The sequence below is a fragment of the Thunnus maccoyii genome, chromosome 3 (assembly GCF_910596095.1).
Source record: "Thunnus maccoyii chromosome 3, fThuMac1.1, whole genome shotgun sequence".
Taxonomy (NCBI): domain Eukaryota; kingdom Metazoa; phylum Chordata; class Actinopteri; order Scombriformes; family Scombridae; genus Thunnus; species Thunnus maccoyii.
In genome coordinates, this window is record NC_056535.1 from 29,897,404 (window position 1) to 29,919,636 (window position 22,233).

The window sequence follows — 22,233 nt, forward strand, 5'->3', positions numbered from 1 at the left end:
TAAACAAACTTAAAATAATGAGAAAGCTGAATTTAAGCTTTATAAGTTAAAGAAATGTTCAGTGTAGATGCAGCTATGCACTTTCCAGTCTGGCTTCTAGTTTTTCATGTATCATGTGAGTCTATTGACTTTTGATCTGTGTAAAATGTTGAATCACTGGGTAACTTTAAAGCAAAAACTTTTAGCTTTTTTTTATTCCTGAATTAGTTTTACAAAGGTCAATTTAGGAAATTATTTTCTTAATGATTGCATTTTTGTCTAACAGCAATGGACTGAATCTAAATCTGTAACCAGCATGTTGACTGAAACTCACATTAATCACCAGCTGTACTAAAATCCAAAGTTAATTACATTAATTTAAACCAACCTCAGTGGAAACTTAATTGGTATCAAAATAAATTCTGACGTTTCATTTAAATGTTTTACTGTGTTGTTTGGTTCATTTGCTTTAGAGTTTGCTGACTTTTGTAACATTAATGATGTCTTAATTTTCATTTTGGTAGTTTATTAAAATTATTAGTATCTTTTAATAGTTTGATGATGGACTTCACATATTTAAAATTTTGGTGTAATATGATATTTTAATACAAAGGATCAACCAGAAATATGGATTTTATGATCCATAATAATATAACTTATAATATTAAAATAGAAATTAGTAATGAAACATGTTTCAAGCTTGGCAAAAATAGAAATGCTGAAGTAGCTACAGTGGAAATTCTGACTTCCTCTCTTCAGAATTCGTCTTTGTTACTTCATTTGAAAGAAATATGATGACTTTAATGTTTCTCTGGATCTCAGAAACACAGGAAACAGACAGTTGACTTTGACTAAACACACATCGCACTGACCATAAATCACTACATGTGTACATAAAGCATTCTGTAGCTGTGTGTGCTGAGTAAGTGATAAGTATTGCTTTTAAACCATAACTGCTGCTGACCAAATAAAAAAAAAAAAACTATTCTTGAAAAGAAAAATAGCAGTGAAGATCGATGTTTGATAAGCTTGTGTATAAAACATCATAGACTAGTTTACTGATACCATCACACAGGGACAGTTACCTATTGCTGCTATTTACGGCTGCGCTAAACAGTTGTAAAATAACAAAAAAGATGTTGGTTATATAGTTTGGATTTCTGTGTCAGTTGTTTTTGTTGTTTTTTTATCTGACTATTCTTATGATCTGTTATTGAATGCTTTTTACCTCTTGAGATCAAGTTTAGACTCAAAATCAATTATCAGTGCAGTTTGTAGCAAGTTGTAGTTAGAACGTGAGCTAACATAGCATAGCATATTCTCTTTGTCGGCGTACTAAAGAAACGTCTGAGTGATGTTTTTTGACCAAGATAAAAAATGCATACCTTAAATACTGGTGTACACATCATTTTAATTTTACATTTGGAAAAGCTGTTTAATTGTACCATGTTAAACCTGCAGTCCAGAACTTTTGTCTCCCCCTTCTGGCGGTAAAAATAACCACAAAAACACTGTCGACACGTACGATATGACATATGCCAACTGGCTGGTCTCACCCAGCATCGGGAAAAAAAAAGGTTACTTTCTTGCCTGAAAAAATATTAAAACTTAATAAATTGACATTAACAGTCCTACAGCAAAAATTACAGCTTTTAGTCACACATACCCAGTATGCCTCGTGGTCCGAGCACCCGTCGAGATGGGTCGGGATGCCAGACATGACATAATTTCCCCAGTATATCTGAGGGGAAATCAATCATTGCTGGTTAGTGTAAAATGCATCACTACCTGTGCACCAGCGCGTGAATGTCATACCAGACAGCAGATTTAAAAACTCTGTATACTGTGAAACACAGAGAGATTTATCTGGTGGTGAATGTTTAATCAACATTGTGTGAACTCGTTTGGCAAGAGCTTGAATGTAACAGACGTTCATTTATATGTAAAAGTCCCACACTCCAGCTTTAACATTTTTTTTTTAAAAACATGATCAAGGCTGAGTATCACAAGCCTGGTTTACTGCATGTTGGTTCATTAGCATTGGTACCACTTGTAGGGGCTCTGAGAGATACAATATCTATAATTCTTGATACTGTATATCTGTGCCTTCCCTGAATCAATTAAGAAGGAAAAAAACACTTTCTATGGTATATTTCTATGATATGCAGATTAAGATTCAATAATTGTTCAATGATCTGTGCAGTTTTACTGTTTAAAATTTTACCAATCTTACCTAAACTGCATTTCTCTCTTTCATCTTTATCAATATAGTTTAATGAAATGAAGTCAAAAGAAATGTTTTGATGCTTAGTACAATGTATTTCTAAATGTGTTGAAATATGTTGTATTAAGTAATATATTGTATACTTAAAAAGACTTAAAGACTGAAAAGTAGTGGATCTAGTATGGAGCCTTGTTGCACTCCATATTAAGTGTTCATTCTTTGTAATGATGAGGAAAAAAACTGATTAACTGCTGTGTTTTTTTTTTTAAACACCGCAGGATCTCATTAGGGAAAAAACTTCAAAAACTTTCTTTTAAATGAAAATAAGTGATGTAATGTCCTGTCGGTGCTTGTAGGTGAATGTGGGTAAAGGCAGCCACCCCAACATGGTGAAGGTTTTCGGACCCGGAGTGGAGAGGACCGGATTGAAGGCCAACGAGCCCACACACTTCACCGTGGACTGTTCAGGAGCTGGAGACGGTAAAACCCACACACACACACACACACACCATTCTCACACACACACACACACACACAGAGTAATAATTAAGACAGTAAATCCCCACAGACAGTTTTATTTGGTGTGACAGCAGTTTCCATCTGTGTCAGAGAAACACACAAGAAGTTACACATTTAAAGACGTCTACACATTCTACACACCACTGTTGACTTCTCTGTCTCTCTGCCATGTACAGACAAACATTCACTCTTTATATTTTCTGCACTCACATACACACACACACACACACACTCCTTTCCCTGGTATGTCTTGGCGATGATCTCAAGCCAGAAACATCCTGACAGGAAATTCATCACTCTGACCTTCCTGAGCGGAGCGACACACTCTTTGTCAAGATTACACGGCATCATGTTTTTACACAAACCAAGAACAAAGACCAACTTAACTAGTCCCTCTTCAGTTTGCACCCTTCACATATCTCAAAAAAAAAATGCACTCAAACCCAGACAGGCCCCCCTGCCGCACAACTACTGACACTTCCACCCCCTCTGCAGCTCTGTCAGATCGCTGCTCTAGTGTCCTTCTATTTCCCCCTGACTGTCTACACCGGACGTGTTTTAGCTGTGTTAATACCCAGATAATAAATATGGCAGTCATCCAGAATTCATAGAACTGTAGTTACATACCAACTCTCCTTTTAATGTCTATACCGGCCATGTAATGGCTTGAGAAGTGCCTTTTTTACTGGCTTACATGAAGGCCTTTTCCACTACCTACCCGACATCCCCCAGGAGGTAGTACTAAATCAAGTGTGGTAATATTTATGATGGGAACATTTTGTATTCACAAATGTTATTTTTCTATTTTCCGTCATGATTTTACAAAGCTTTCAAAAATGTCCTCAAAAGAAAGAGTCTATGCAAAATTGATTAATATTAATTAACTACATTTTTGAAAACATTTAGCAATCAAACTGCTTTTTCTTTATGTAAACCTGCATTAACTGATTTTTTTTTTTTTGGCCACTTGAGGGCAGCGGAAACAAGTTTTGAACACAACACTTGACATATCGTCACCTTTTGAAGTTGATATGTTGAACTTGTTAGCATTTCCACATCCAACAGTTATGGAGCAACATTATCATTCATGTGCAGTCATGTTTCTCTCCACCTGGTGAATGTAAGTCCAATATTCACTCTCTTTTAGCTCTGTTGTTGCTCTCTACCACCTCCTGGGGGAAATGTCTGGCTCTTTAGCTGCTAAATGGAGCCACTATGTTCACCAGCTAGTCGCCAATTGTGTGTGTTTGCCATTTGGTGCTGAGCAGGTAGTGCACAGTGGGTTTTTAGAGCTTTTTCTCTGAAAACAGCTGCCTGCTGTGGCCAAAAAATACACTTTGAGAGCGCTGAGAGTGAACCAAAACATTAAAGTGGCAGCTGGACAGCTAAACAGTGAGCAGAAACTCACTATAAAACTCTGTGAAGCTGAGCGGAGTTGCAGAATCGCTGATAAGTTCATCACTACGAGCAACGCCTCTGACATTTCACCTCGATATGTTATTATGAAAAATATTTATTATAGCTTTAAGCTATAAGTTACTTTTAAAGTCTGCTACTCTATTCTGATTTAGAGTAAAAGGGAAAAAACATTGCACCGATTGCTGCTTCAAATGGCACCCAGTTGAATTTGATTTATGTGATGCACACAACAGATCGATGATGGGAGAAAGCCTGGTGTCAGTGTTAAAGGTCCATGTCTGTCTGTCCCAAACACATATTGGGATTTAATACCCAGCTCTAGTTGCAAAATGTCTATTCAAACTTCTCAAATTACTGCTGCAGAATAACCCATTTCTCCACTGTTGATCTGTGTGTTCAGTATGTTCCTAACACTCTCCACAACAGAGCTACACACACTACATTTGTCTCTGAAGCCTGGTCCAAAGTGGCATATTTGGCAATTTTATTGGCAAAAAATATGAATTTGTGGAGCAACAGTGGAAAATTTTAGTTGTCTGTGAAGTTTCTATGAATGTTTTTATGTTTTTTAGATGACTCTGGGTCTCTATTGGACTCAATTCTTCCTTCAACAAAGCATCAAGCTACAAACTTTTTTAGCGCCACCTACAGCAGTTAGTATCTGATAGTGAAAAGACTGGAGTTTTCAGTTTGCAGCTGATGATATCATTTGAACAATCTTCAACCATTCATCTTTCATCTCATACTCTGAATTCCTCTGCTGTGATTGACAGTTCAGCAAGGAACACCGAGTACTGCATGATTAAGTTCATTGTTTACATTAGAGGCTGTAATAGTGCACTATGTAGGATGTAGGAGAGGCAAAGTGGTGCTGATATGATTGAATGAAATGAATGAGCAGCGGTAAACAAAGACAATCTAGCACACCCCCTTGTGGCAGTTAGTGACACTTGATAGAAACCAACTGAAACAAACACGGGTCTAGTTTGAGCTTGTTGTCACAGAAGCAAGTTAAAGAATAAATATGTAAAAGATATGGTTGTCCATCTGCTCTGTCAACACTGTGTTTTGCATTTTGCTTCAACTCTGCTGTGTGTGTTCGTTCTCACATTAGGTGATGTGAGCGTGGGCATTAAGTGTGATGCCAACATGGTCGGTGAGAAAGAGGCAGACGTGGACTTTGACATCATTCCCAACGCCAATGATACATTTACTGTCAAATACATTCCTCCTGCTGCTGGAAGACTCACCGTTAAAGTCCTGTTTACTGACAAGGTACACACACACACACACCTGGACACCGCTGGGGAAAAATGAACAACAACACTGATTAGGATGTGATGTGGTAGTTTAAAGACTAATCCTGTTGAATTCATGTGTCTGTTTTCATGCAGGAAGTTCCACAGAGCCCCTTCAATATCAAAGTCGATCCCTCTCACGATGCATCAAAGGTTAAAGCGGAGGGTCCTGGACTGGCTCGAAATGGTAAGACACACGAGGCACGCAGACACACACATGCAATGAAGATGAGCCATTTGCACAAAAATTTTAAAGCTTGTTTGTTTTTATTTTCCTCAAACTATTCATGTCCATGTGCATTCTTGTCTGAGCGTTTCCTTTTCTTCTCTCTCTCTCTGTCTGTCCAGGAGTAGAGAGCAGTAAGCCGACTCATTTCACAGTGTTGACTAAAGGAGCCGGTAAAGCACCGCTGGATGTTTCCTTCTCCTCTCCTGTCAGTGACTTTGACATCATCGACAACTACGACTACTCTCATACTGTCAAATACACACCCGTACAACAGGTATGTCAAATGTGCACCTGTAGAACGGGTATTTGCAATACACACCTACACAGCAAACTCTTCATATTCTATGTATCTCAAATACAAACATGTATGACAGGTATGTAAACTTTGTGTAACATGCACAAAATTCATGTCAGGTTTACACCCATGCAACACACACATCAAATGCACACGTGTGCAACAGATTTGTTTGCGATTTGTGGCTTTGATCAGCGCAAAATAATGATATAAAAATGAAAGTTTTATTGTGCATGAGTTCCTAAATTGTCCACAATCATGGTGAAAAGTCAGGAAAAACAAACCCAGTGAATGCTTATCGGCTTGAAATCAAAATAGAAAAGAAAGCAAAGCAGCACGACCCGTCTGACGTTACGACAAAAAGCAACAAAGACTGTGTGTCGCCTCCTGTGTTCTTACCAAGTGCTTTAACAGGGGAGTAACTGTTGAAGCATTGGATCTGCATGTTGCATGTGTCTGCAGGGGGAGATGACGGTAGTGGTGAAGTTTGGAGGAGATCCTATCGCCAAGAGCCCCTTTACGGTCGGTGTCGCTGCTCCGCTGGACCTCGACAAGATCACTGTGGACAACCTGGATGGAAGTAAGAAATTTGTCTTTCTCTACTTAATATATATGGAATTTCCATCAATGAATACATTTCCAGGACAACACCCGTCCACCAGAGAGTCACTGGTATTGATCGTGATATTCAAAGGGCTTTTAAAGCACTCATTTCTACATTATTTTTAAATCGATAAATGTCTTTCAGGAGTGGAGGTCAGTCAGGATCAGGAGTTTACAGTGAACACCAAGGGAGCAGGAGGTCAAGGTCACCTGGAGGTGTCGGTGGTGAGTGTCGGAGACGGTCTATGTACTTATTCAGTCTTTCACTCAGTTCTCCTTTAAGCTCCTAAAATGTTTTGCCAGAATTGCAACCCACTCAAATCTTTGCTGCCTTTCAGCTCCTCTATTTCAAGAAACTCGTCCTCTCACAATTTATGATATTAACATTTTCCAGATATGTACTTTTATTATGAGATAAAGTTAAAGGAGGTAAATATTCCAGATCATTTCAGATCTTTCACTCTCAGATTCACTCTTACTCAACCAGACAGTCATCTAATCTTCATCTTTCCAAACATCTGACAACCAGATGTCAATTTTTAATCAGATACAGGAGTCTAAATTTCTGAAACTACTATTCTCATTGGGTTGGAGTTTCTTCTTCCTCAGAGAATTTGGTTTAATCTAATTTCTTTTAATAGTGTTTTTCTTTAATATTTACATATGTATATTATTTAGTTAGAGGTAATCAATAAGCACATCTAGACACACATTGATTCTTTTTTTTCTTGTTGTTTGTGTATATTTGTTTGATTTTAAACCTTTGTAAGTAAATAAACTCAAACTATGAGACATTCAGGGTGCAATTAAACATATAAGTTTAAAATACTATGTTTTGTAATTTTTATTTCTTGTCTTTATACAGAATGTCAGCAGACTTATACTTTAAAAGACAGACTTTCGTGTTTCTTCATTCGTGGGAGTTTGAGTGTTTCTCACTGTGTGTGTTTTTTATGTGTTACTAGCTGAGTCCCAGCCAGCGGGCGGTACCTTGTAAAGTGCAGCCTCAGCCCGGTAAAGCAGATGTCAGTCTGGTCCGTTACACCCCCACACAGGAGGGCGTGTACGCTGTCAACGTGACCTATGACGGACACCCCGTCCCTGGGAGCCCCTTCCCTGTGGAGGCCCAGCTGCCTCCAGACCCCAGCAAGGTAACATCAGCATCTGATCCACATTTTAAAAAGAAAAACTTTATTTTTTAATTCTTTGTTTCTATGCTATTCCTTAAATTTTTTCTCAGTTTATATAAAACGTTGAATGAGAATAGGTAGCATCTATTTGTTTGTTGATGTCCTGGATGTTTTAAGGTTCTGGGTCAGCAGGAAATCAAAAGGGCCAAAAAACTAAATTGTATGAATCAAAAATAACTCATAATGTGCAAAAAATGTTATAAATTTTAAAAAACTTGAATAATAAAAAGGACAACATGTTCTGCAGAAACAGAATCAATGAGATACCCCTAAATACTAAATAGATGCAAATAATACAGGAACAGAAAATGTAAACCTAAAAGCTGAAAATGCAATAAAAGCGGCTGCATGGCACCATTATCGCCTCCTCTGATCTCCTCCTTCCAGGTGAAGGCGTTCGGTCCCGGTTTGAAGGGAGGTCTGGTGGGTAATCCGGCAGAGTTCACCATCGACACCAAAGGTGCCGGGACCGGAGGTCTGGGGCTGACGGTGGAGGGACCGACCGAGGCCAAGATCGAGTGTTCGGACAACGGCGACGGGACCTGCTCTGTCTCCTACCTGCCCACCGAGCCCGGAGACTACCTGGTCAACATTCTGTTTGAGGAGGTCCACATCCCCGGCTCGCCGTTCAGAGCCGACATCCAGATGCCCTTTGATCCCTCCAAGGTGGTGGCGTCTGGGTCGGGCCTAAAGAAAGCCAAGGTGAGGGCCTTGACATTGGATAGACAGGCCTGAATCTCTTTCTAGAAACCAGAAAACATTGAGCAGTTTAAATAAAAATTCAATTCTGGATCAATTTAGTGATTATGGTGATGTGTTTTGTTAGAGCTCTGATTTGATCCTCTGACTCCACTATACCAAACCAGCAGAAAAAACATGATTTCTCGGAAACAAAGTTAAAATAATTCAAACTGATGGTCAGAACATAAACCTTTAATGTGGTTAAAGTGTCCAGAAGACTCCAGTCCAGTGTTTCTGTTATGAGGAACTTTGAGTAGATCATCAAAAGAAAACTTTGAAATGGGAATGTACAGTCAAGGAAAATTACTTCCAGCTCCTCCCACTCCTCAGCTCTACTGATTTACAAAAAATAATATCTATTCTTAGACATCTTGTCAGGTTAAATGACAAACTGTCATGTTTTTTAAAATTTATATAAAGCTTGAAGTCTGATGCAGCTTGTTGTGTCTGTGCAGGTTGGAGAGACCAGCGTGGTGAATGTGGACTGTTCTCGTGCTGGACCGGGACAGCTCACCCTGGAGGCTGCTCCAGACTCCTCCCCGACCAGTCCCACTGGCTCTGCACCAGGCTCTGGTAACACCAATACTGTTTTCATTCACCAGTAATCAGTATATTAACTATAATGCAGCTAATGCAGTTGTAAGCAGGTACTGTTATTTCTCGCTTTTGGTGTGTTAATCTAGACATCTGAGTTTTGAAGCTGAACTGCAAGAAATAACCAAATTCATGCACAATCAGTGATGGCTTTAAAAAAAAAAGTTCCTAGTTCTCATCTACATAGCTATAAAATTATATTGACAAAAAAGCAACTGTAAATTAACTGAAACAAAGGGGAAACCACTGAAATCATCCTCAAAATGTTTTATGCTGAAATGCATCATGTGTTTCAGGTGTGAAAGCTAAGACGGAGGTGGTGGACAACAAAGACGGGACCTACACGGTGACCTACATCCCCCTGACCTCTGGCATGTACACCCTGCTGCTGAAGTACGGAGGCAAGACTGTCCCTGGTTTCCCCGCTAAAGTGATGGTGGATCCTGCTGTCGACACCTCCAAAGTCAAAGTGTTTGGACCCGGAGTGGAGGGACAAGGTGCAGTATAGTCGATCCGAGTCTGGTTTGAGAAAAGGAGGCATTAATTTGTGCACAAAATGCAGAAAAGCCTTGGAACCTCTGCTCTACATCCCCTCAACTAAACTAAATCTCTCTTTACACAGCAGCAGATACACACCTGACTGCTTCTTATTTGACCCAGACTAACATAAACCTCTCTTTTCTTCAGCTGTTTTCAGAGAAGCCACTACAGCATTCACAGTGGATGCCCGTCCTCTGAGCCGGCGAGGAGGAGATCATGTGAAGGCGGAGGTCAGGAACCCATCCGGAGCGCTGACAGACTGCGTGGTTACCGATAAGGCTGATGGGACCTACGACGTGGAGTACACTCCTTTTGAGAACGGTAACACACCCGCACCAACGTGTTTACGAGTCAGGACTGAGATACGCTAATCATAAACCTTTAATCTTTACCAAACCGTCTGCCTGTCTTGGTGTGTATTTCAGGCGTCCACAACGTCCAGGTTCTGTACGACGACACACCGGTTCCTAAGAGCCCGTTCAGGGTTTCTGTGTCGGAGGGATGTGACCCCAGCAGGGTGGTGGCTACCGGCCCCGGACTCCAACAAGCCCTGACAGACAAGCCCAACAACTTCAACATCATCACCAGGTATTATAGAGTTTTACAGTAGGATTTCTGTTTGTGAAGCATTTTGTTGTTTTAAAAAAAGTCTCTAATTTGAGGTCAAACTATTGCTGATTGTGAGTGTATCGATTCCTTTACCAGAGGGGCAGGTATCGGTGGTCTTGGCATCACCGTGGAGGGTCCATCAGAGTCAAAGATGTCTTGCAAAGACAACAAAGATGGAAGCTGCAGCGTTGAGTACGTTCCCTTCACCCCCGGCCTCTATGACGTTAACATCACCTACGGAGGAGAGCACATTCCTGGTGAGATTAGATTTCTTTTTTTTTTAACCGTTTTATGGAGTTTTTGAATTCCTGTCAGCATGAGAAAAAGCAGGATACAGTAAATAAAAATAAAGTAAAATAATGTAACCCAGATCTGCTTAGATCTCACATACACTATTTATTACCTAAAGGCACGATATCTATTCCCTCATAACACTTTTTGTTGGCTTTGCTCTTGTTTCCGTCCATAAACAACCACTGATGTTAAAGATGTGGATAATGTTTTTCAGTTCATGTTAAAAAGATGTTGATGTTATTGGCTGATAAAAGATTTGCCAAGTGTTTCACTTTAATGATTTAAAGATGTGGTTGAAGTTATTGGCTGAAGTTGAAAAGCTGCAGCTCAGTTTAATTGACTTTGTTCAGGAAAAGCTCAGCGTGTTCCCTTGTTTAACACCTTTCATAGACAGCTGTTGGTTTGTGGCTCTGCTGTATGAAGTCTGCATCAGCTGGCGTTGCAGAAAGCTTCAGGATACAGAAACCACATTATCCGAAAACCTTGACACCCAGATCAAACTTACAAAGAGTGTAACAGCAGGATAAACTTTATAGAGCTTTTGCAATTAGTAAAGCTACTTGTTACGGTAAACTGAAGAATTTGAGAATCAGAGGTCAGTGATGCTAATGTAGATTTAAAGAATGAATTTGGGACAATATTTTCCCGCAGTGGACAATGAATAATGATGTAAATGGATAAAGAACACAATGTACAGAGTCCCCAAACTCTGAAAAGATTTGTTTTTCTTGTGGGAACAATATCTTGTGCCCACAAAGTAGTATCTTGTGTGCACAATTTGTTATATGCTAACAACATATTTATCTTTTGGAAACAAGTTATTTAGAATTGGGTTTGTGCTTGATGACCATTTATATTAAGAATTTGAGATTGGCTCAAGTGTGTTTGAAACATGGCTCAAATTCATGGCTCTATTTGATCAGTTAATTTGTGTTGGTCTTTGTTAGAAAGTAAAGAGCCGGTTTGAGATGGCTAATCTGGAACTCCGTCATTTTACAGAATTCACCTAATTTAGCTGTTCTTTTCTGGCAAAACAGAAAAATACATTGGACATTTCTGCAAAACCCCACATTAGGTACAACAACACAATTAAGAATATTTAGCTCCACAAAAAAAATTCCAATAATCACAGATATCAACATGGGTAAACTTTGTATAATTTTTTTGCATTAATACAGCTATATAATCTGATAAATGAAGAAAAATTCAAAATGTCCTTAATTTGTATTGGCTGTAGCAGTGAGTGCGAAGTTTTATAGAGGAAATGTTACAATTACTGTTGTCGCCAGATTAATTTTAGCCTCCTTTCAAACTGAACTAGATAATTTAAAAGAGAAATTTTTAAATTATATTCCAACATTTTGAGAAATAAGCTTGTTCTCAGATGAGAAGATGATCATCAGTTTCAGCTCTGTGCTTCCAGGCCTGTGGGTCCAGGACATGTTTAGCCTAGTTTAGCACAATAACTGAGCTAGGCTAGCATTTCCCCCTGCTTCCAGTCTTTCCACTAAGCTAGGATAAACATATCCTAGACCTATATCTGCCTTGGACACAACTATTTTTCCCCAAATCTTAATTTAAATAGGGATATCCATCTAATTGGGCTTTTAGCCAGGTAGGCTTGTGTCAATTCGAAATATTAATAGCATGATTATCTTGACCAGTTATTTTCACCTTGGCATCCATATTACTTCACAAATCTACAACCATGCAAGCAGCTCTGTGAGGCTGCACCTAGACACAATGGTGCTTTGAGTTACATGCAAATATCATCATGCTCACAATAAAAATGGTAATATGTTACTGTTTAGCAGGTAATGTTTACGATGGGCCACCAGCTTAGTTTAGCATGCAGACATACTAAAATTAGCACAAAAGAAAGTCCAGTTGAGGCTGATGGGAATGTCGTTACTTTTGCAGATATTTAGTCATAAACCAAAGTATTGTACAAATAAAATGGTGACCACAGTGATTAGGATACTTTTGTTTTGTGACTTAAACCAACATTTCTTCTTCCTGTTCATTCTAGGAAGTCCATTCAAAGTTCCAGTGAAGGACGTGGTCGACTCCAGTAAGGTCAAGGTGTCTGGTCCAGGTGTGGGTTCAGGGGTCAGGGCCAATATCCCACAATCCTTCACGGTGGATTGCAGGAAGGCAGGCGTGGCCCCGCTAGCTGTGGCTGTCACCGCTCCCAAAGGCATGGCAGAGCCAGTGGATGTGACGGACAACGGGGACGGGACTCACACGGTGTCCTACACGCCATCTGTGGAGGGTCCGTACTCTGTGGCCGTCAAGTACGCAGAGGAGGACATCCCCCGCAGGTACAGAGCAGTACTGCAGCACAAACGTAGGATCCTATGTGATCTGTTTAAATCCAAAATTAGATCTGAATATCAGAATATTTTTTCATTCACACGTGTCTTTTTTATTTTAGTGTTTATTTGCATCTTTGTTGCTTTGGAGGATAATAATCTTTGACACTCTAACATTGAGATATTGAGTACTAATATTTCTATTCTTTTCATTTAACATTTTAACTACCATGGGAAAGAACTGAGAAGTAACCGAAAGAACTGTTGAATCAGTAAAGCAGACTGTTTTCATTCATTTAGTTCAACATAAAATGGAGGTAGAAGGTCTCTTTGCCGGTGTCTCTAGGAAAAATAAAGATCTGCTTTCCCTTTCCAGTTGGCCTGTTCAAGTCAAATAGTTAGTCTGATGACTGCAGTGGTCGGGGTGTCGGTGCCTTGCTCAGGGGAATGTCAGTACTGCACTGTTGTCCCTGTGGATCACTGTTGGTAGTAACGGTGTCTGTGTCTCTTTAGTCCCTTCAAGTTTCGGGTTCTGCCGACTCACGATGCCAGTAAAGTGCGAGCCAGTGGTCCCGGGTTGACCAGCGGCGTCCCTGCCAGCTTCCCCGTAGAGTTCAACATCGACGCCAAGGACGCCGGCCAGGGCCAACTGAGCGTGCTCATCACCGTCAGTAACATACACATAATCATACACACACATGAAAGCGGACATCACACTGAGACAATCTGTCTCACATGTTCCTTTCTCTTTCTTCTTTCTACCTCAGGACCAGGATGGTAAACCTAAGCAGCCCACTATCCATGACAACGGCGACGGTACATACCGGGTGTCTTATATCCCTGACCGTGCGGGCCGGTACACCATCGTCATAAAGTACGGGGGTGACGACATCCCCGCCTCACCCTACAGAGTCCGCGCCACAGCAACTGGAGACGCCAGCAAGTGCACCGTAACCGGTCTGTCACCGCTCAAAACATCTGTTTCAAATAAATAAATACAAACATTAAAAGATGCTTTTAATTATATATAAATATAGTAAATAAAATTAAGTACATTTTTCTTCTCTTAGGTCCTGGTGTTGGTCCTACAGTGGCCATCGGCGAGGAGCTGGGCCTGGTGGTGAACGCTAAAGGTGCTGGGAAGGGGAAGGTGAGCTGCGTTGTGGTTCAGCCCGACGGCAGCGAGGTGGAGGCTGAGGTGCTGGAGAACGAGGACGGCACCTTCGACATCTTCTACACCGCACCGGCACCCGGAAACTACGTCATCTACGTCCGCTTTGGAGGAGAAAACATCCCACGCAGTCCCTTCAAAGTCATGGTGAGCCAGGGATGCAGAATAGTGTTTATTACACTGTGATTAGGGATCCAAAATGGGTTCATGTAAGCAGAGGTGGTTATCTGTTGCAGCTTTGCAGGGAAGACCCGCACTGTATTTGTGCTTATTACAGTCTAATTGGGGATCCAAAATGGGTTTAGTATTTAAAGGGCCAGCTCCCTAACCACAAAAAATATATATATAGTTTTAGATTTTCTATGTATTTTTCTTTCAAGTCAATGAATATTAAAACAGGTCGCACTTCTTCTCCAGTACACCATACTTTATTCACCAAGCTTTTTCGGCCATCTCACCATCATCAGGATGAAGGCAAGATAGCCAAAAACATCAGGGAGTTGTGCGACCAGCTAGCAGCCTCTTGAGTTGTGTAATCCTCTGTGAACATGAATTCTTCATTAATGTTTGTTATATTATAATACTGAATTTGGAAAAGTCTCCACTGCATCATAGTCTTGATGTTCTTTTTCTCCTAAAACATCAATTAATGCAGCTTTAAGTGAGACTATGGGTTGATTAATTAACCTTTGACCTTGTGCCTTTAGGTTACAGACAAGGATTTACCCACGATGGCACAGCAGTGGTTGTCAACCTTTTGAATGTGTAAATTGTGCTTCCCATCTGTTAAGCTGTGTGTGTGTGTGTGTGTGGGTCTTTCTGTTGTTCAGTTTTCTGTCTCATGTATCTGATGGAACAGATACGTTTCAAATTTAACAAATACAGCTGTCTACACTGGCCCTGTGCTTTTATTATGCATCATGTAGCATTGTGTCATTTGACACCTGAAGCACAAAAGACAGAGGAAGTGGTCCAGGTGCAGTAGTCAGGATGTGCTGAACTAAATTTGTTGCTTTTTTGGAAAATGTTTTAGACACGCATTAATGCTAGGAAATAAAACAGTGACATTATATTTTTCTTGAACTTTAAATTTTGTTAATGAAGTATAACGGACATGATTTAAATATGATATTAGGATAAAAGAAGAAAATAAAAACAAGGAAGGATAAAGTCTCTGTTATGCAAATGGTTTACAATCCAACCATTTTCACCAGTAATATAAAAAAGGGGTACCCATATATTTCAGTGTCTATTAAAACACATACTGTACCTTCTTTGATTTTGAACCCACAGTTTAATGGCAGTGTTTAAAAAAAAAAAAAAAAAAGTAGCTAAAGGTTTATGTGTATGTCCAAAATACTGTTTACTAGCATCGCCTGACAAGTCAGCACCGGTGTAGACTCGCTGTTGGGGGGTTTGAATTAGCACTCCCACTGCAAACTTAATGATTTGTGGTGGATCTTAATATAGAGAAACCTCCACACATACCGGTGTGAACAAACAAAAGGGGGAGTGGATAGGTGTGTGTGTGTGTGTGTGACGTCAGATGTTAACCCTTACTGTTGTGTCTGCAGGCTACTGACGAGGTACCCATGATGCAAGAGCAGAAGTCTCTACAGCAACAAGCCGCTGCCCCTGGAGCTGGCTTCCAGCCCTGGGTACCACACGCATGCACACACACACACACACACACACACACACACACACACACACACACATTCACACGCACAAGCTTACTGCATATACACAGACGACCTTGAACACATCCTGTACATTTTTGTTATTTGGGTGAAATGTCCCTTTAACAGACAAGCAGCTCCATGCAAACATAAACACAAAGCAGTAGCCACAGCACACACACTTACACACATACACACACACACACACACACACACACACACACACACACTTACACACACAAACACACACACACTTACACACACAGCTCCTCTCTGTTGCAGGTGAATGGCTGCTGGTTAAACCTTGACCTCTCTCTCTCCTTTCTAAAGTGTACTCGCTCAGCCGCTTCGCCTTCCTCCATGTCATCGCTTCTCTTTTTGTCTCAGCCAATCGGATCGCAGCAAACATCTAACAATGTAACATGAATGAACCGTGTTGCAGAAGCCGTTGCTATGGTTACGGGGTGTTCGAGGGGTCTTTTCCTCCAGAGGTTTGTTTGTGGTGGCCTCTCTCTCTTTCTCTATCTCTTTCTCCTCTTCCTCAGTGCACTCTTCATCGCCGTGGCTGCATCACAAAGTCGCCTCGTCATCCTTTTTCTCCTTGCTGCTCCATCGCACTACACTTCCCAGGATGCCCGTGCAGATGCGGCAGCATGTTTGTAATGCAGGTCGTTGAGAAGGACAGGAAGTTGTTTTAGTGTTTAATAACACGTTAAACTCTGTCTGTCTGTCTTCTGCAGGTTACAACAGACAACTATGAGCCGAACAGCAGCAGCGTTAACGGAAGCGGCTTCAGACCGTTCGACATGGTGATACCGTTCTCCTTCAGGAAGGGAGAAATCACCGGTGAGAGAGAGGGATTGGTGAACTGAATGTATATTATCTGCTGATTCAGAAATGCAAAGTGGTTTATGTCGGTGATCCGTATCTCATCCGCTGTGTGGAGACCGTCCTGGATGCTGCTATTTAAAATCTTTGGGAAGAAGCTGCTCTTTGTTGAAGGTCGGCAAGTTACTCAGACAGAAGCCCCTCTCACACATGCACCTCGTTACGTAGATGTGATGTTAATTTTACATGTTGGTCTCATGTCTGAATCTGACCTGTAATATAATATGAAAATCCTCAAACAACTATAACATTAAAATGCTGTTTACTGCATCAGATATAATAATCCAATAATGTAACAATAACAACTGGTTGCTTTGGTAAATGTACATCTGGTTAACTTTTCCACCTTCATTAAAGAGCAGCACAGAGCCGCAAAGCATCTGTCTACCACACAGTACATGATTCAGACCAGAACGGGGCTCAAGCAGCACTAAGCTATCAGAGGGAAATATATTTGTAAAATGTAAATATAATCTATTTTTACAAGAAGAGTCCATATAAATAGACCGCTGTTAAAGTGTTCATGTCGCCAGAAATGTAAAACTCAGAACCAAATTCTGTGACTAAAGGTTCTCTGTTTGTTTTTGTAATGTCACCACAGCTGAACGTGGCGATGCAGGGAATAAAACTGGTTTCTGCTATCAAAATGCAGGTCACACAGGGCAAAAAATGTGTTTTATTAACATAACAAATGTGTAGTAGAGACTCTTTCAACATCTACTCTGCCATTAAGTGAAGTGGTACAGCACCGGGTTTACACTCTTTCTCTCTCTTTGTCCTCCTCAAAATAAGAAAAAAATGTACATAAAACAAAATTCTTATAATAAGTATAATAATAATAATACGTGACAGAATAATAACAGAAATAGGTCACATGGAAATATGCAAAAACCATGAACTTCTCTCTTCAACTCAGGTGAGGTGCTGATGCCTTCAGGTAAATCAGCTCAGCCGTTGATCACAGACAACCTGGACGGGACGGTCACAGTGCAGTACTCGCCCACTGAGGCCGGCCTGCACGAGATGCACATCAAATACAACGGCACACACATCCCAGGTCAGTGCACACTCACACACACACACTTCAGTCAAATCTCATGACAAGGGTTTGAAAGGTGGACTGGAGACACCTGGTGTCTAGAAGGAGAACTGCAGCCTGTTTCTCTCTCAGACATCAATCTGCTGTCAGGATGTTTGGGCTCTGACATCAGAGTCAGGATGAAACATGGAGAGGAGTGTGTGTGTGTGATTAAGACTGTATATCAGCTATAGAAGAAATGTGTGCAGTGTGATGTGATATGTGCATGTTAATGATTAAGAGAGTGTGTGTGTGTGTGAGAGTGGGTGAGTGAGTGAGTGAGTGTTACGCATCTGTTGGTCTTTTTTTAGCCACAAGGAGAAAACCATTAACCACCAACCAGCGATGACATCACACCCTGAGAATCTGTCTGTTTGTGTGTGTGTGTGTTTGTACCAGATGTTACTTATGTTGTGGGGACAAATGTGTTTACATTGTGGGGACTCGTCTCCCTTTTTGGGAACGAAAAGCGAGTCCCCCATAATGTAAATCCAAAAATGTTTGGGTGAAGCCTTGGTTTGTGGTTAGGTTAGGTCTTTAAGTCTGCAGGAAATAATGAATGTACGTCAGTGTAATGTCCTCTGAAGAGATGGAAACACTACTGTGTATGTGTGTGTCTACTCTTGTGTGTCAGCGATTCTGTGTATGTGTGTGTTGAAGTTGGAAACTGAAACCTGAGTTGAAGGGTTTTTTGCTCCACAGAGCTCAAACTGAAGGAGGTTTTATGTGTTCATATTCAGCTGTGTGATGGAGTCGTTCCCTCAGGAGCTGACGGTGCAGCTACACCTCAGAGCACAACACACTTCAGCTATATTTACACCTCAACTATTATCGATGGCAGCAGAGATGGCATCATTAAGTTTGCTCTATTAGAATCGCCAGCCCATAAAATCAGTTCTGCTCTCCAGAGGATGATAACATTTTAGATGTTAATTGCTCCTTGACGTTTCCTGTGTGGGTGTAGTGAACATTGCAGCCTGTAGGTGACATTTTTCTCCTTTTTCATCCTTTTTCTTGATGGCATATTTTATGTGTTGCAGAGTCTCCCCTTCAGTTCTATGTGAACCACACCAGTAGCCCCAACGTCACAGCCTACGGTCCTGGTCTGAGTTACGGAGTCGCCATGAAGACGGCCACGTTCACCGTCTTCACAGAGGACGCCTCTGAAGGTACGAGGGGAGGAGAGATGGTAGTCATTGTGGTAGCAACAACAGCAGGGAGAGCAGAGGTGAAAGTATTGTGGTTTTGGGTTGTAAGAGACTCTTAATGTTACAGTAGTATCAGATATATTCAGTGTGTCTGTCTCCCCGTCTGTCTGTCCAGGAGGTCTGGACTTGGCCATCGAGGGTCCGTCCAAAGCTGAGATCAGCTGTGTGGATAACAAGGACGGGACGTGCAGCGTCAGTTACCTGCCTACTCTGCCCGGCGACTACAACATCCTGGTCAAATACAACGACGAACACATCGCCGGCAGCCCCTTCACCGCCAGGATCACCGGTCAGTCTGCACACCAACAGACAGACACGGATATGTGGAGAATTGTATCACCATTAAGGATGTGATACATAATATCTCCTCTTTACAAGCCTTTTATTTTCAGTTCTGCCTCCAAAATTCATCATCTTAAAACGTGAAATATTCTGTGAATGTGCTTGGTAAATAGCGTCATATAATCTCTAAATATCTGAATTTGGCTATATGTTCACAGTGGTGTCATATGTGTGTTTCAGAGGACAAACAGCGGCGCTCTCAGGTCAAACTGGGCTCAGCGGCGGATTTCTCTCTGGACATTAATGAGACGGACCTGAGTCTGCTGACTGCCAGTATCAAGGCGCCGTCCGGACGTGATGAGCCCTGCCTGCTGAAGAGGATGCCCAACAACCACATCGGTAACACACGAAAACAAACACGCTCTGAAGTCCTCCCCTTCACTTCCTCTTCCTCTTTTCATTCCCTCCAAATTCTTACTCTCTCTACCTCTCCGCACCCCCTCTCTCTCTCTCTCTTTCCCTCCCTCCTCCTCCCAGGTATCTCCTTCATCCCCAGGGAGGTGGGTGAACACGTGGTCAGCATCCTGAAGAACGGGCGTCACGTCGCCAACAGTCCCATCACCATCATGGTCGTCCAATCTGAGATCGGCGACGCCAGCCGGGTCAAAGCTCACGGCGACGGCCTTGTCCAGGGAACCACCTTCACCAACGCCAGCTTTGTGGTCGACACACAGGAGGCCGGTCAGTACGGTGGTTTCTGTCTGCCACTTTTTATATATAAACTTAAAGGATTGTTCTTGTCTTCTGTCATTAATAATAACTCACAAGTTAATAGCTGAGATTCAGGAACATGAATGTCATTTCTGCTGATAGGGAGCCAGTGGTAGCTTATATACTGTGTGTCTGTGTGTGCAGGTTATGGCGGACTGGCTCTGTCCATCGAAGGTCCCAGTAAGGTGGACATCCAGACAGAGGACTTGGAGGACGGGACTTGTGGAGTCACCTACTGTCCCACTGAACCAGGAAACTACATCGTCTCAATACGCTTTGCTGAAGAACACATTCCAGGTAAAAACTAACAATTATCTTCAGCCTCCACTGTTTGTAAAAATAGAAAATAGAGTCTAAAGCCGTGCGAGTAACACTTAGAGGTTGTACTTGGGCACAGTGGTGCTTTGAGCTAAATGCAAACAATTCTCACAATGACAATGCTAACATGCTGATGCTAAGCAGGAATAATGTGTTCACCATAGTTTAGCCTGTTAGCATGCTAACATAGAACAAGTACCGCTGAGAACAAATCACCAGTATGAGTATTCACTGGGGTGATGTTATTGATAAGTCTTAACAGACAAATAATTTAAGGTGTGTGTGTGTTTGTCAACAGGAAGTCCGTTCACCGTGCGGGTGACGGGAGAGGGTCGTATTCGGGAGAGCATCACCCGACGACAGAAGGCGGCGTCTGTCGCCAGTGTGGGCAGCGTGTGTGACCTCAGCCTGAAGATACCAGGTACACACACACACACACACACACACACACACACACAAAAGTTTCCTTATGTGGTTACTGTGAGGTATTCACACACTTGTGGATGAGACAGGTGCTGTGTTTTTCTTATTTTTATCCAACCGCTCACCTGTAAACACTTCTTAAAGTAAAAACGGTGTGTTTGGATGTTTCGTATGTCAGCGTTCAGACATCCTGCGCCATCAGAGCTGCTCTTCCTCCTTGAAAATCTTTTTCTTGTCTGAAGCTCCAACATTTCTCTGGTTTCTGTCTGTTGTTTCTCACTGCTGCTCTGTACTGACTGTAGTCTGTGTCAGTTTTGTCTTTTCTCCTTTCTCATTCTCTTCTTTTCCTCTTTCTCTCCCTCCCCTTCCATTCCTCCCTTTGTCTCACCCTTCCTCCTCCTTACCGTCTCCTTGCTACCTTCCTTTTCTTCTTTATTCTTTCTGTCTTCTCTTTTGTCCTAATCCACTTTCCCTTTCTCCTCGTCCCTCTTCTCTTTCTCAGTTTCTTCTTATTTTGTCTTCCTCTACCTTCTGTCCCCATCTCCAATCGTTCCTTCTCTCCCTCCTCCACCTCTTCATCCTCTCCTCTTCATCACCCCCCTCTTCCTCCAGTCAGCTGGTTCCTCCTGGTCTTGTCTCGGCAGCTCCTCTCTCACACCTCCTCTCGCTCCTACTGCTCCATCTGGTGGTCTGGAAGATCCAGCGGTCGCGGGGCTCGTCCCTCTACTGCTGCCCAGGATCAGAGCCTCTCTCCTGGGCGCTTTCGCCTCATTTCTGGCCTCTCTGGTCTGGTGCTAGCAGGGGGTGCGAGGGCAGCGAGGGGTGTTTGGGTCGCTGATGCCCGCTGCTCGGTGGGCAGTTCCAGGGTAGAGGGTGCGTTGTAGAGCCCTAGGGGGGAAAAAAATTATGAGTACAAGGTTTGCAACAACATGCTTTATTAAGTTGCAGCTGTGTGTTTGTGGGTGTGTTAAGACAATCTGCCACATCTGTTTTCAGCATTACTTTGTTTTAGTTTTAGGGCTCGGTGATAAATTACTATATCACAATAATCAGAAAACTTTCCTTTAATATCAGCATACACAGATGGGTGACACATTTCAGTAAAAACTAACAAATTGAGTTAGTAGTAGGCGTTGTTCCACCATAAGCATCTGCAACAACTTCAATCTTGAACTAATTGATTTATTATTATGATTGTTACAGATTAAACTTCCCAACAGTAAATATCATTACACAAATAAGTAGTAAAACGGCGTACTGTCTCTGTCCTCACAGCGATCGACATACAGGACGTCACTGCTGAGGTCACTTCCCCCTCCGGAGCCAGTCAGCCTGCTGAGCTGGTCGCCGTGGGCAAGGACACCTACTGCGTGCGCTTTGTGCCCACAGAGATGGGCGTGCACAGCGTGAGTGTGAAGTACAGGGGCATGCACGTGCCGGGCAGCCCCTTCCAGTTCACTGTGGGGCCTCTTGGAGAGGGAGGAGCCCCCAAGGTGAAAGCAGGAGGTCCGGGACTGGAGGGAGCACAGGCAGGAGAGCCAGGTACACACACACACATGCACAAAAAGG

General features: G+C 41.9%; 1 protein-coding gene across 2 annotated transcripts in view; it reads left to right on the forward strand.

Moving 5' to 3' along the window:
* LOC121893985 (filamin-B) overlaps positions 1–22,233 on the forward strand; it is a 74,524-nt gene that overhangs the window by 44,614 nt on the left and 7,677 nt on the right. The window contains exons 16-42 of one of the 2 annotated variants that reach the window (XM_042406226.1): positions 2,560–2,683; positions 5,256–5,416; positions 5,536–5,626; positions 5,788–5,942; positions 6,426–6,543; positions 6,712–6,791; positions 7,532–7,717; positions 8,144–8,458; positions 8,953–9,070; positions 9,388–9,588; positions 9,779–9,952; positions 10,057–10,219; positions 10,337–10,497; positions 12,564–12,855; positions 13,360–13,513; positions 13,614–13,803; positions 13,917–14,164; positions 15,592–15,675; positions 16,437–16,542; positions 17,501–17,641; positions 18,703–18,831; positions 18,986–19,159; positions 19,393–19,551; positions 19,690–19,893; positions 20,068–20,220; positions 20,540–20,662; positions 21,940–22,206. In XM_042406226.1, the coding sequence (XP_042262160.1) occupies positions 2,560–2,683; positions 5,256–5,416; positions 5,536–5,626; positions 5,788–5,942; positions 6,426–6,543; positions 6,712–6,791; positions 7,532–7,717; positions 8,144–8,458; positions 8,953–9,070; positions 9,388–9,588; positions 9,779–9,952; positions 10,057–10,219; positions 10,337–10,497; positions 12,564–12,855; positions 13,360–13,513; positions 13,614–13,803; positions 13,917–14,164; positions 15,592–15,675; positions 16,437–16,542; positions 17,501–17,641; positions 18,703–18,831; positions 18,986–19,159; positions 19,393–19,551; positions 19,690–19,893; positions 20,068–20,220; positions 20,540–20,662; positions 21,940–22,206 (4,471 nt within the window). The remainder of the gene's footprint in view (positions 1–2,559; positions 2,684–5,255; positions 5,417–5,535; positions 5,627–5,787; positions 5,943–6,425; positions 6,544–6,711; positions 6,792–7,531; positions 7,718–8,143; positions 8,459–8,952; positions 9,071–9,387; positions 9,589–9,778; positions 9,953–10,056; positions 10,220–10,336; positions 10,498–12,563; positions 12,856–13,359; positions 13,514–13,613; positions 13,804–13,916; positions 14,165–15,591; positions 15,676–16,436; positions 16,543–17,500; positions 17,642–18,702; positions 18,832–18,985; positions 19,160–19,392; positions 19,552–19,689; positions 19,894–20,067; positions 20,221–20,539; positions 20,663–21,939; positions 22,207–22,233) is intronic. The other variant, XM_042406227.1, reaches the window with a different exon arrangement.